This window comes from Berghia stephanieae, chromosome 10 (assembly GCF_034508935.2).
Source record: "Berghia stephanieae isolate SIO BIC M18660-M18661 chromosome 10, UCSD_Bste_1.3, whole genome shotgun sequence".
NCBI lineage: Eukaryota > Metazoa > Mollusca > Gastropoda > Nudibranchia > Aeolidiidae > Berghia > Berghia stephanieae.
Window position 1 is genome coordinate 32,590,700 of NC_088369.1, and position 15,000 is coordinate 32,605,699.

Consider the following 15,000-nt stretch of genomic DNA (forward strand, 5'->3'; position numbering starts at 1 on the left):
TTCTTTCGGAGGATTGAAAAGCGATCGTTGAAGTTGTTCGATTTTGTCGTGTTTTTTATTATACCAGTGTTCCGATTTCATTGACAAGGTACACTAATATATGTATATTATATCGAACGCTTTGGATTACTAAGAGGATTTTAACTCATCAGTTAATAATGGAACATTGGATTATTATATCTACTGATTGGTAAGGATATGATCAAATGAAAGCGTTGTATGTATTTTCAAGTTGAGCGTAGTCCATTTTATTAGCCATGTAGAGATATTGATATGGAGAGCTGGGTGTAGTTCGGTCCTATTGATTACGATAGTGACCTTCAGTTTATTCACACTCTAATTATTTAATTTGATTCATGCTTAGTTGCTGATGCTGTTGTCGTTATTATTATTATTATTATTATTATTATTATTATTATTATTATTAATATTATTATTATTATTATTATTATTATTATTATTATTATTATTATGTACGGTGACGTGAACGTGGTCTAGTCATCAGCGACATCTATATTATTATGAAGTCCTAGGGTCTAGTGGTATAACATTCGCTTTGGCTTTCGGATCGGAAGGTCCTGGCTTCGAGCCTCGCTCGGCGCCTTGTTGAGTACTCATATTCTCTCACCTTACTCAGGTGTAAAATGATTACCTGGCCGTTAACAGCGGTGTCTCTGTCCGAAAATAAAATGTAACATCGCTTAACAGGCGTCATGTCCCGTCCTAAATATTAAATGTTGCTGTTGGCCCCTTGTAAAGTGCTTTGACTTTGAGCAAGTTTAGTGGATATTGCGCTAGATAAAAGCTCGATAAGTAAGTAAATATTATTATTATTATTATTATTATTGTTATTATTATTATTATTATTATTATTATTATTATTATTATTATTATTATTATTATTATATCCTATACCTTCTATTTTCTGTTACTTTCTTCTTCATCGTCATCATGATCATCCACTCCAGTACAAGTGGTCGGTAAGGCGCCCGTCCGCTCCTGTTAGATCTGAGCCAAGGACACATCGTTGGGGTGGGGAGTGTGCGATTGTTTCCATACGTGTACTAACAACGCCTTTTATTGCTCGAATTTGTACTAGACGAGACACACTACTAACTCACCCCCTGGGTTCCCGTATTATAGTAATGGCCTTGAGACAGGCCGTTTTTATAGTCTCTTTCTTTTAAGGCCGCAACGACATTACAAGGCCTAGAGACTAGTCCGATAACATTGATGACATTTACCTTCGCCAAGGCTGAGGCATACATAATATTGCGTGCTCATAACAGACATCAAAGGGCTCTAAAAGATAGGCGGAGCTGGTGCTTGGACTGATTATTATAATGTCAAGTCCCAGTAAATTTCCAACCCCTTACCCATGCGGGTGATTGGATGGGAGCATCACCCTTGAATCATATACCTATGATGTTCGCATAGGTGTACGATCCGATAGTGATGTCGTTTCTTCTTCTCTTTACTAGCCTATCCTGCTTCTTTGGTTTGTGATTGTATTTTTGACAGGGGATATTTTTTTTCTGTAAATCTTCTGCCTGTTTGTTCTTGGTTATTTATAATTTAGCTTATGATATCTTTAGGTTATGATTTTGATTTACATTTGTACTATTTTTGTTAGATTGCTTGTTTTTTTTTTGTTTCAGCGGTCTCTCATATAACCTCAATTGTGTTGGAAGAGACCTAAAGCAACAAAAAAAAAAAAAAAAAAAAAAACAACCCCTTACCCGATGCTAAACATGAATGTTTGCAATCAGATTATTAGAGTGCCCCAACCCCACCCCGTACCCATTTTTTCATTTATCATACAATCAGAACATTGTAGGCTTCTAAGATTAAAAAGATAAATACCATACCAGATTGCACGCGGGTTTACCAACAATTCTAATTGGACGTCCCGCTTGTTAAGACCTTGACTCAGTTTTATTGTCACAATCTAGTGATTCGGCCTTTCTACCCCCTTTCCCTATATTACTAAACAGTACCGCAATGTATCTTTTAAATAATAATGTTTATGGTGGAATCAAGGATTTTAAATATGAATTATTGTCGGCACCACATAGTGGTGGTTTATTATTGTCTTGTATTGTTGACTAGGATTTCATATATATGTCACTGATTGTTGACCATCTATCCAGTAGTTGCTGCTTGTATTCCAGACAAAACAAGAAAGAAAATTAAAAGTACAAAAAAAAAAAAAAAAAAAAAAAACCACATCCCAAAAAATCATACCTCGACCAGGGAGCGAACATCAGACCTTCTGATTATCGTTCAAACGTGCTATCATTACACCACAGAGGCTCCCGATAGTTAGGACAATGACAAGGGTACATGTTTTACGCCGTGAACCCTCGCTTGCATCAAACAACACATGCATTGATCACGAGAGGACGAAGACAACCTATATATAGATAGGGATTTTGTTTCTATTGATTAGTTCGTACTGCTGTACTATGTCGAAATGGGTATTTCTCAATAAATCGGGGACGTCCCATCGATCTGTTATGGCAAAACACCTGCTTTATTTTTTATATTGAATAACGCGTACTGAATGCTATGCATTATTTCTCAATTCTCTTTGCAGCTCTCTCCTTTATTTCTTCTTCTTCTTCTTCTTCTTCTTCTTCTTCTTCTTCTTCTTCTTCTTCTTCTTCTTCTTCTTCTTCTTCTTCTTCGTCCTCCTCCTCTCTCTCTCTCTCTCTCTCTCTCTCTCTCTCTCTCTCTCTCTCTCTCCACTGAATCTATCATCTTTCTCCTTTAAAAAAAAAAATTGTTTGCTCTAATGCCTCTTATGAGCGACTATGACACTTGCCTCTTTTTTTCTTCTCTCTTTTGAGAGCGCTCTGATGAAAAATATATTCTGGTTTAAAATGGTGCCGATAGGTACAAGGTGAAAGAGAAATATTATAATGAGAACCAAAATGTACGGTACTCTCATTCATATTTTAGATATTAGCCTTTAACTTTAAAGTAAAATTAGTATTATGTCTCTTTGCGATCAAGTCAAACGTGACGAATCAACAGGGGGAATTCCCGCCCACACATCGCCGTGATAAGAGATAGCACAACACAATGACCGTGTGTGTGTGTGTGTGTGTGTGTGTGTGTGTGTGTCGTTTTTGCTCCTATGTGTTTAGTATGTGTGATGTGGAAATTTTAGCGTAATTTCCATGCGCTATAATACCTAACAAGACACTAGACACAGTCACTGGAGATTGGAGAGAGAGGACGGGCTTGGTCGAGTTGCAGTCATGTTCGAGGGGTGAGTCAGGGGATTTGAATTCAATCGATGACTTCTTGGTCGCGTCTTCCTTAGCTATTTCATTTCAGGTTAATTGCCAGACTCTCTTTCAAAGGTTGGCAGTATATTATGCTTTGAAAAGATGCAATTCAAGTGAACCATCAACCTAGGTTTTCCATATTACCATACATAAGTTTTTATCCCTGACTTCGTCTTAATATTATGTATTGTATTTACCTCTAAGGCCTTGCATTCTCTGCCCCCCCCCCTCTCTCTCTCTCTCTCTCTCTCTCTCTCTCTCTCTCTCTCTCTCTCTCTGTGTGTGTGTGTGTGTGTTTGTGTACTAATGTACATTGTTAATCATTATTCACTGGTTTTTATCAATGAGATTAGATCCCGAACGTTTATTTAAAAAAAAACAAAACCCCAATGTTGATGGGATGGGTAATGTAACTGAAATAAAATTACAACTGATTTTGTATTTCACGTATTATCTGGAGCAGAAGTATGTCGTGTTACATTCCTAAGGGGTTATCTGGTGCTTTCGTTTGTGAAATAGTTTTCTCTTTAGCTGGCTATTGGCAATCTATAATTTCAAATTCATTTTTACAACTTTCACTAATACTAGTAGTGCGGCTATGTCGGATGACACTCGCCTTCGGACTGGAAGGTCCAGGGTTTGATTTTGAGCGCATTGTTTCGTTCTTGGAAAAGGCTCTTTTCTCACATTTTGTCACCGTACTCGGATGTAAAAATAGAACCGGGCCAACATCGTTGTCTCGGTCTGAATCGAAAGTGTAACATCGCCTAACAGGCATTATGTTTCTTCCTGCATGTTAAGTGTTGCTGTTGGCGATTGACCCCTTATAAATCGCTTTGAGCACGTTTAGTTGATATTCTTCTTGATAAATGCTTAATTTTTCTTTCTTTTTTTTTTTGGGGGGGGGGGGGGGGGGGGGGGGGGGGGGGGGGGACTTCCAGTATTTCCGTATGAACAGCTCATACTCAAAGCTTTTTTCAGTCCTAGATTACTGATCTGGTATGGATCACCGTGTTTTGACTTTTTTTTTTTTTCAAATCTCACTACAGGTGTGTTCGATGGATTTCCTCCCACTCATTTGAGTTGACTGTGTGAAGAGGTGTCAAGCAAACATAGTCTTCGTTTTTGAATAAACCGCCTGGCCTAGATCTTTAGGATACTATACTAGTCTATTCAGTGAAACTTGTCGATATGATCCTTCCCTGCCTTATCTAGGGCTAAAGGTCGCCAGTGTCTGCGCTAGACCTTAGTAACGATCTTTTGTTTAGATTGATGACTCATTTTGCCATTAAAAGAGTGACGAAGTTATGTTGGTTGAAAGGGCTGGGAAAGGTTTCCTCACTTCCTCTTGTTTTATCAATTAGTACCGTGGTCCTATGTCTTATATTAATTTTGTTGTGGTTTGTTTTATCTTTGATCCCGAAAACCTGTTCTTTCAAAATTACCCCCCCCCCCCCCCCCCCCCCCCCGCGCAAAACTTTTTTTTAAACCGTGAGGCCTCTTGTCCTTATGTTTTCCAACGATCGCTCTATCTTTGTCTTGTAATGACATTGCTTGGGATTTATATATTTCTTTATTTGTTCGGAATATATAATTATTTGGAATCATTTGAGTGTGTTCCCCTTAGCGGGGTCCTGTGCTTATGTCCTGATAATACTTTTTAGGTGAATTGATAACAAGCTCGTAGAATCTACATCTGTTCTCAGTTTGAACAATTTTAATAACAACAATAATGATAATGATAATAATAATAATAATACCAAATAATTTATCTTCATTATAATTAATCTTACCACCATTCGTTGTTGTCATAGCTCATCCATTATTTTAATCGTTGTTATCTCAGGCACCATGCCTGGCAGAGGGCAGGCATATTATCGATTCTTTCGTAGCATCCATTCCCAACAGATTATGTGGCTCACGATGATTTTCCTTCGTGCACATATTTGCAGGTCTGATAACCGGACGCAATTATGGGCTTGTTTTAACATCGATGTGAGCGTAGCTGTGTTATTGAAATTGTTATAACTCATTTCCCTCAACTAAATCATATTATAATAAAGTTACCTCAAGGCTCATATTTTGGACTGTAATGCCAATTTTCAGCGTCCATTATACCCATTTTTACGCTGACTAGGTCGCTCTGTCCCTTCTATTTTTGACCATTGGATTACACCAATGTAAAAATGCATGTTTTTAGAGCTGGAGGCACTATACGCTTTTGTGTTACCCATGATTGTGAAGTTCAGTGGTCCAGAACGTTTTCGAACCTGATGTGAGACGCCACTGATGAATGGCCCTAAATTATGGTGTGCCCTACAGCCATTTGGGACAATGGCGAATAGATTTTCGATTTCAATGCTTGTTGTTACGCTTCGAGGATGTTTGAAAAATCGAGGGGTTGCGTGGTGTCTCAGATATGTATTACTTTCCCATGTGTTATCCATCTAAAGGTCGACGCGTCCATTGCTTTCATTGTTACAAACATGTCAGAATGGCTGGAGTATGGTTTGAACCATAAGAGGCCGCTGCTGCCATGTTCAAAGTGATAGTGGGGGTAACGTTTGATGTTTGATTTTAAATTAGTCTTTTCGCGGAGCAGTGTAGATGTCATGTGAGAGAGCAAGAGCATTTCTTTGATTTTATCTTATGCTGTTTTCCTTTCGTCTCTCTCTCTCTCTCTCTCTCTCTCTCTCTCTCTCTCTCTCTCTCTCTCTCTCTCTCTTTCTCTCTCTCTCTCTCTCTCTCTCTCTCTCTCTCTCTCTCTCTCACACACACACACACACAAACGCATTCTCTCTTCTTAAAACTTACAAGACAATTAATTTCTCACACCTCGTGAATTTCCGAGTTGTTTCATCTGAAATTTACAGGCAACAAATATATTTTTTTATCTAGGGCTTGTATTAGAATGTATTAGAATATTTTATGTGCGTGTATTTGTGTACATTTAAACGCAGTAACATTTCACGGAAACGTTATAATTTTAATTTTCTGCTTTTGTAAACATCCACACTTTCAATGTGACCGTTTCAGACAGGGTCGAAGCAACCCGTTTTTTTTTTCAAGGGCATTGCTTTTGTGTGTATTATTATTATTATTATTATTATTATTATTAGTAGTAGTAGTAGTAGTAGTAGTAGTAGTAGTAGTAATTATTATTATTGTAATTATCATTATTATTATTATTAGTAGTAGTAGTAGTACTAGTAATTATTATTATTGTTATTATCATTATCACATCTTTTATTACTAAATGAGTTACTAGTATTATCGTGTTTGACCTATAACTGCGCTGTATTGATGTGCATATGTATTCGTATATTTTTTCTTCTTTAAGAACAGTCCTACATAAGAGGATATTGTACACGACATGACACGAATGCGTTGTCTATTGTGAAAATAAACACAGGCCGTGTCAACAAACGCCCCAAAAAATTTTGATGACGCAAGATAAAGCCAATATTTTTAAACATTACAGCTCGGTCTTTGGACATTTCCCAAGTTGTCGTACATTGTCATTTCTATATTCTTATCACGGCATATTATTATATGCACTGGCAAATGTTTTGACTGATCATGATTTAAGGAGGGTGTAGATTGTTATTTATTTGATTGAAGTATGATTTCCCGAATATACACGTAATGCGACACAGTATGCGATGTGAACGCTGAGATGTCATGTTGCGTATTATTGATTGTGTGACTAGTGTTCTAGTGGTTGGTTCATTCACTAATTGGTCATTACTGGTTTATGTATGTTAATACACTCAAACCGCAGTCTAGGTTTGTTTGCTTTTTTCAAACATTTGTTTTTTTAAAATAATATTGTACGAAATAGTTTAAACATGTGTTCACCTCTTTGTCATCCCTTTCTTCTCCCTCTCTCTCTCTTTCTCTCTCTCTCTCTCTCTCTCTCTCTCTCTCTATCTCTCGCTCTCTCTCTCTCTTGTGTGTGTGTGTGTGTGTTTATGAATGTTCCCTCTTCTTGGTTGATTGTCGAACTTCTGTCATATTTCTTTTCGTATAATATTTCCGCTCTATGAAACAAACTATTGGGTGACATTGTGATCAATAATTGATGGATGGAATTCCCGCTGGTTTCCTCATTCGTTTTCCTGTTATTTCCAATCGCATCAGTTTTCTGATTCCGTTGTCAATATTTTGTACTATTTCAGGCTTTGTTTATTTGGTTATGAATTTTTTAAACCTATCTATCCCTGCGTGTTTTACTTTGGGTTAATTATTGTTCAGTCCCATTCAAGTAAATATTTTAACAATGCTGCTAGTTTTAAATATTTTTAACGAGTTTCTCATAAAATGATTTATATTTATTTATCTATATAACTTATTATTGACCTGTTTATAGTTAATTCGTGAGTATGTTTCTTTGGGTCGTGTATTTACTATTTTATTGATGGATTAAATTCCCGCTGGTTTCTTCATTCGTCTTCTTGATATTTCCAAATCGCATCAGTTTTCTCTCTCAATCTTATGTTCAATTTTAGGCCTTGTTTATTGGGTTTTTTTTTTCTCTCACTTTGTCATCCTTTGATGTTTTACTTTGAGTTAATTCTTGTTCAGTCCTATCCAAGTAAATATTTTAACAATGTCGTGTGTCTAAAATATGTTTGTGAGTGTCTAATGTGTTGATTTATATTTATTTATGTTATAGATATGAATATATATATTTGATACTGGTTTTGACTATTAGCGAAAGTGTCGATATTATTGCATACAAATAGTCTGTCTGCTTGTAGTGTAGAACGATACGTAGCTGCATGAAGTCTGAGATAGTGAATGTTGTTAACATTCTTTGTGACCTCGAAATATAACACGAATTCTATTCTACCTTACCTAGAAATTATTTCTTGCCTTGAGGTTATTTTCTGGTTGACATCTTTAATTTGTATTATAATAGACCCTAATATACATTATATTTCGGTTATCTATTGTTTTATCTAGTTTGCCGCTATATTTGGATTAGTATACTCTAAAAATAATATTATTATTACTAATTTAATTTGTCTTATCTTATTGCTTACTAGAGGACAGCCGATAAAGGAACACTGCTTTGATTTATTTAGACATTTCTTATACTTTCGAATATTATGATTCGTAGGATTGACTGTAGTGACGTTTGTGTAGAGACCGATTGGTTACTGAAAAAGCCTTACCATGGTACAATTCAAATTGTCACCTATCTTTAAATGGGAGAAGGGAGCGTATGGTTATATCTAGGATATAGTATGTGTATGAAAGCCTGTGGCATTGTATTGCGTGGTATTACTCAGGACTGAAAGCAAAATGATTTCAATGGATTTTGTTATGGTTAGGATTAGTTCCCAAGTTTTCTAATGTGTTTAACTAAGGAGTTAGTATGACTTTGTCTTTGCCTACATAATATTGGCATCGGTTTTATGATTGATTGACAATTTTGGCTTTTTGTGCGGAAAATAAAAGAAGAAAGACACATATTATTGAAAATGATAAATCTGATATCAAAGACTATATCGGATGATAGCGCGTAAGTTTTTCCTCTGCCATCTTTTCATGTTTCTTCCAGTACACTGTCTTGCTGTTTATCCGATTAAATCCTAACTTCTTTGCTGCCCAGTTTAGTACAATAGTAGCCACAGGAAATTCAACATTTAACATTCTTTTTCTCTCTTACCGTAATACTCGGAGCCATTGTTCACATTAATATATGTGATCTGTGTCGGGCATTGATACACCTAGATTTTGAATGTATTTTGTCACCCGCCCACTGACACAGACCTCAGTGTAATAGGTATTGATCATGTGTCACTATTATTATTATCACAGGTCCTATTCAACATAGTGTGTTGTGGACTTGGGCAGAAGGAAACACCTACTCGGAATGTGTGGAATTAACACTGCTGCTTTAGCACCAGCAACTGTGTTCTCCGTTATTCTAATTTATGTCTTTTAATTTTGTTACTAACGTCTTTATTGCTAAGACGTCGATATTGCTCTTCCTCCTTATCCCTTCTTCTTCTCCTTTTTTTCTCTCATTTCTCCTTCTCGTACCTTTCCTTCGTAAATATCTAAGAGAAGTTTCGGGTTTAATTTTTTTAAAAGCTACTGTGTAGTGTATATAACTTTTGCATCTCACCAAAGCAATGGAACATTGCCGTCCTTCCTCAGACATCATTTGTTCTTTCCACGCGGCTTTGTGTCTATGTGCTGGAATGAGACCCATTTGGTTTCACCCTGGCCCTGCCGGGTATTTTTATTTTTTGTTAGAGATGATGTTTTTGCTTTGCAAATAAACTCTTTCCTGCATCCACTTTCATTGTTAGATTCTTTGATATAAAGTTTCTTATACTTTTAGCAAAATTCATATGGGGGTATCAATGTGAGAGTTTAGGATAGTCTCAGACGCTTCACAAGGATCTATTGTTTGATATAATTCTCATCACTTTTGAACTTGTCCCCCTTGTATTATTTTTTAAATTGTGCTTGCTAGGTTGAACTCCAGAAAAAAAAAACCCTATTGTCATCATCGTATTTACTAAAATGTTCTAAAAGTGTAGCAAACGGCGTAATACCCTGTATAATATTATATAAACAAATATAAACCAAAGACATCCGCCTTTCTCTGAACCAGGCTAAGATAGAGCCTTGCCATTGTTAATAACATACTCTGTAATTATGATTAAAGGATAACTAATTGGTTGGATTTAATAGTACAGTGTACTTAATTTTTGACAGAGATTCTAAGATGATACACGGAGGCTTGGTGATATTTTCATTTTTATTTATTTTGCGCACATTACACGGCTGTGTGCTTGTTACTGATCCCCCCTCCCTCTATTTATATGATTATCTCATAGTTTACAATTTACAGCTTGTATTTGTTTCTTTTCTTTCAGATCCCTTCCTCCGGACTTTCATTGTCCGGCCACATCCGTTCCACTTATCACTATTTTGGACACAGGCACGATGACATTGGAACGGGTTGTGTCGGTGACAACTTTCACTAATGACAACCAGGTCACCACAACTACTAGTGGACCCCGACGACCCACATCGTTATCCTATATAGACCAAGACAGAGGCTACAGCACTGTCCCTAGAAACAGTCCACACAAATCTCCAGACATAGGCTTTTCAAACTTAGTAGGCTTGACTACTACAGTCAGTGAGGATCCCATATGTAGAACTGTATCACAGCAATCCTTCTTAAGAACTGCTTCAACCAAAGCTATCCCCTCCCCCTCTACAGATGATATAAGGCATCAGAACCCAAGAGACTTTCAGAACAACCACCGTCGTCATCGCCGTCAACAAATTAGTCAACCCCATCACCATCGCCCAATTTCCAACGCCATTTCATCTCCAGCGTGCAATTCTACTTATCAACAGTCTTTCAATTCCAATTCTAACACTCATAGGACACCGTCAGACTTTCAAAATAACAATCACATTGACGAAAGTAGCAGCACTCACCGCCATCGCCGCCAACACCATCACCACCAAAGAAACGATCACGTGGCAAATAGTGACTGCCCTAGGTCAAGGTACAGGAAACACGAAAGTAGTGGAAGTAAACACGCAGGTAGCAGCAGTGGCAACACCAGGCATCATCGTCATCACAGTCGGGAATATGTTTTAGATTTTCCCAAAGTCAAAAAAGCTCATAGTGAATCAGCATTGTGTGTTGATAGACACCATGGCGAAGAGAGTGATTCCAACGGTTACTATTGTCAAAGAGAAAGGCGGATGAGACGTGATCATTCTGCTCATTCCTCTTCAAGACCGGACTGTAACGGAAACCCTCCAACTCCTACTACTACCACAGGTGTCACCACCTACAACAGTGACAGTGGTAGAAGACCACATCAGCGCCGACGCAGGTACTCTTCCTCTCCCGAATCTCCCAAACAGCCAAAAGCATGTGCCTTATCCTATGTCTTTCCGTGGTCACAAAGAAACAGAAACAATCGTAGGCACCAAAGATCACAGTCGCGGCATCATACTTCTCGCCCCAGTTCACGGGAAAGATGTAGAAGAGATTTAGACGATCAGTTTCTGAGTGTATCAAATAAAGAAACAAATCCTACTTTATCTCAAACTTCAAAAAGACTGTCCACAGCGCGACCCCTCTCCATAACCCCAGCTCAAACTAATGGTCACAGCCAAAACCATGAATTAATCTCTTCTCGTTTCAGTCCTGATACAGACTTTCCACCCACTCCAAAATCAGCCCCGGTAAGGTCCCCCTTTAGACTCACTGACCCTTACAAATCCACAGAGTTGGCAGACTTCCCATTATCACCGAAATCTGCTCCTGCATTCCAATTTGATTTTACTCCGGACGACGACAGTGAAGAAGAATTTGAAGCAGAAAATCACCGCCGCCATCATTATGTAAGTCGTCGTCATCATACTTCGTATCAAAGAAGTTCTGATCATCAATCTAACGACAAGACTTATAGATCACGTTCTGAACAACGTTACAAATCACCAATCAATCATCTAGTTATCAGAGATAAATCAGAAGACGCTTTTAATAAGGGTTCTGACCCTGAAGATCTTGACAATACTAATAATCCCATTTTTGACTCCAAAACATCATTGCGAGATTCAAACGGTCGTTTGTATACCAGTAACAATCAGGGTCGATCCAGATCTAATCACAGTTCTACTTTCAATAACAGGGAAAGACATAGGGATCATCACCGGGCTGTCTCAAGTTCCGGTACCACAAGTGAGCGAGCCAAATCAAGGCAGTCTCACAGCCGGAGTAAGAGTAGACCCAGTAGAACAGAGTACCAAGGAGCCGAGGAAGACTCGCAGGGTCAAAATACCGAAGAATCTAGCACCGATTGCTCTACCAGAAAGATACAAAGAGCTACTCTGAAGCCGGTGGATTTGGACCCCAGGATTGACAGTTTCGGTAAATACGTTTCTGAAGTTGACAAACTAGTCATCAACGACGCAGAGGATTTTGAATATAGGCCCACGGATATGAAGGGGCCTCTCCATCTTTCGTTCTGTGGTTGTGGTTTTCTTGGGATGTACCACTTGGGTGTCGTGTCTTCTTTGACGCAAAGGGGCCCTAGTTTCTTGGAAAAGATAAAGAAATTTGGCGGTGCCTCGGCTGGGGCCCTCACGGCTGCTCTTCTTGTATTGGCTCCAGAGAAAGCAGAGGTAAACATTGATTTACTATATTTTTTTCTTGTTTTTCCTTCTTTTTTTTGGGGGGGGGGGGGGGGGGGGGGGGGGGGGGGGGGGGGGGGAATGGAGCATCTTATTTATTACTTCTTTCTCCCCTCTCCCCTGTCCTTCTTTTCTTTATTTTTATTTCTTTTCTTTCTTTCTTTCTCTTTTTAGTTGTTGTTACAATGCAATTTCAATACCGTCTGCAAATGTCTTTTGGCTCCCCGATCTATATTCATGGAAATGTAGTTTGTATAGCTGTGGCAAAACGACTTTTTAAACCGATGTTATCTGTCCATAGCATCTGAGCTATTCACACCTGACTTGCACATATGCATTTCCCATTTTCCGACAAGTGCCTGTCACTATCACTCCCAAGTTCTTATTTCTTGTTTTACTTGTCTTCAGACCACTAATCAGGGGCCATCTCATGCTCTATGGTTGTCATTTCATCCTTAAACACGGGTCATTGCACCAACGCTCGCCACATCGGGGCGTGTTAGAATGCCAATTATATGTGACCCATCACTTCTATCTAGTAGTATGTCGGAGGGAATCATACGCTGAAGGTTGATTTTATAATCTCCAAGGACGAAATGTGAAAACCTCTATGGCAGGAAGTAAGACATATCTATACTACTTATTGACCTATTGGTCGTTGAGATGTCATTCGAAAGTGGCCGCTAAAGGAAAAGAAGGATTTAAAGCCTTGATTAATTAAGTTTAATTTAATACGATTTTCCAGAAAGGAATAAATTAAGTGTAATGTAAAAAAAAAAAAACAACAAAAAAAAAAAAAACAACTGAATATAAACAAAGCCATACAAGTCTGACAAATTTTGCTCTGCCTTGTTCGGCTTGACAAAATGCCAATTAGAGGGGGAAGGGTGGGTGTTGGGGGGGGGGGGGGTGCATGGGATTCATATGATAATATGTATAATCATATATAATCAGGATATAATTTGACCACTGCTCTTCCACCCCCCCCCCCTCTCTCTCTCCCTCTCTCTCTCTCCCTCTCTCTCTCTCCCTCTCTCTCTCTCCCTCTCTCTCTCTCTCTCTCTCTCTCTCTCTCTCTCTCTCTCCACCATCTTCTCTGTTCACTTCCTGTTAGTGAATTATAAATGCTTTGAATTAGTTTATTTGATACTTTGCATGTTTAAAAGTCTTTCAACTTTAGTATTACGACTATCATTTGGTGAACATTATTTGTCGCGTTCTCCTGCCTTGTGACCTAGGTATCTATTGATATGAACATTCTATTCTGTGTTTAGGACTTGCTCTGGTGTGTTTAGTAGAAAAAGACCATAATTTCTTGTTCTCTTCTTCATTTGAAAAACTAATAATTCCAAACTGTTTAGCGATGTTCATGATGCATCAGTTCCTGCTAACAATGCGATGGGCATATTCTATGAATGTTCTTAGTCCAATTTCATCAATTTTTACCGTATTCATTTAATTCCTATTCCTAAAGTGCAACACAAACATGGAAGGAGGGAAGATTGTGGGGGAGAAGTGAAGTGGTTGTCCGTACATAATTCAAATAATTTAGCTTCGTTTTACGCAAATGAACGCTTCGTGCGTTACTGAGTTCATTTGAATGCGTGACATCATAGAGCTCTACTGTTACTATAGTGTTAGGTAGACTTCTGTGATATACATACTTACATTATCTACAACGGACTAGGTTGACGTCATTGCTGTCACTCTGTGTTGGTCTTCACGTTAATCACCTTGTTAAAACAATGAAGCAGGAGTTTGACCGCGGACAATGTTGAATCTGTAGCACCTATTATCTAGGAACATAACTTTGTACGATAGTTGAAATATTTTATTAGGATATCCACGTGTTTTCATTTACCCACATGAAGCCCATAACTAGATTTTCAACACCACTCTTCATTCTATACAGAAGTGATAGATTGTTTCTTGTAAAAATGATGAGATTTGGAGCTTCATTCTATTGTACCCCACGTGCTACAAGATATTAATTTGTAACAAGACAGGGGAGGGGGTCAGAAGGAATGGTGATTGAGAAGGAAAAGAAAGATTGCAGTGATTAAAAGAAAATAATTATAGCTATACACACACACACACACACACACACATATATATATATATATATATATATATATATATATATATATATATATATATATATATATATATATATATATCCTCAGAGCTTCTTATCATTCTCTTTAGTTGTTAAATTCTTTCCCCGCTAATTGAAAATTATTATTAAAAAAATAAATAAAGATGCGGACTGTATAGAAATTTCCCGGTGTAAAGGTGTCTATGGTACCTTTCCGCCAGCAGTTATCCATCAGCATACTTGTATTTATAATGACCGCAAAGGTCATCTCTTTCTTGGCTAGTCTTGAACTCCAGGTAAACAAAAGTTATTTGGGCTATGTCGTTGTTATCATTGTGATAAAGGGTTCCTCTACGTCCGGGGATTATGTTATTTGGTATTTGGAAGATAAACAACATTGTTGGCTAGCCCACCTATTAACTGCCA

General features: G+C 37.8%; 1 protein-coding gene across 5 annotated transcripts in view; it reads left to right on the forward strand.

Moving 5' to 3' along the window:
* The window catches only part of LOC144980988 (uncharacterized), a 58,238-nt gene that overhangs the window by 20,994 nt on the left and 22,244 nt on the right, over positions 1-15,000 (forward strand). For 2 of the 5 annotated variants that reach the window (XM_078929028.1, XM_078929027.1), the window contains exon 2: positions 10,190-12,470. In XM_078929028.1, coding sequence (XP_078785154.1) covers positions 10,260-12,470 — 2,211 coding nt within the window. In that variant the 5' untranslated portion in view covers positions 10,190-10,259. Of the gene's footprint in view, positions 191-6,767; positions 7,080-8,339; positions 8,821-10,189; positions 12,471-15,000 lie in introns of those variants that run through there. The other 3 variants (XM_078929026.1, XM_078929024.1, XM_078929023.1) reach the window with 3 other exon arrangements.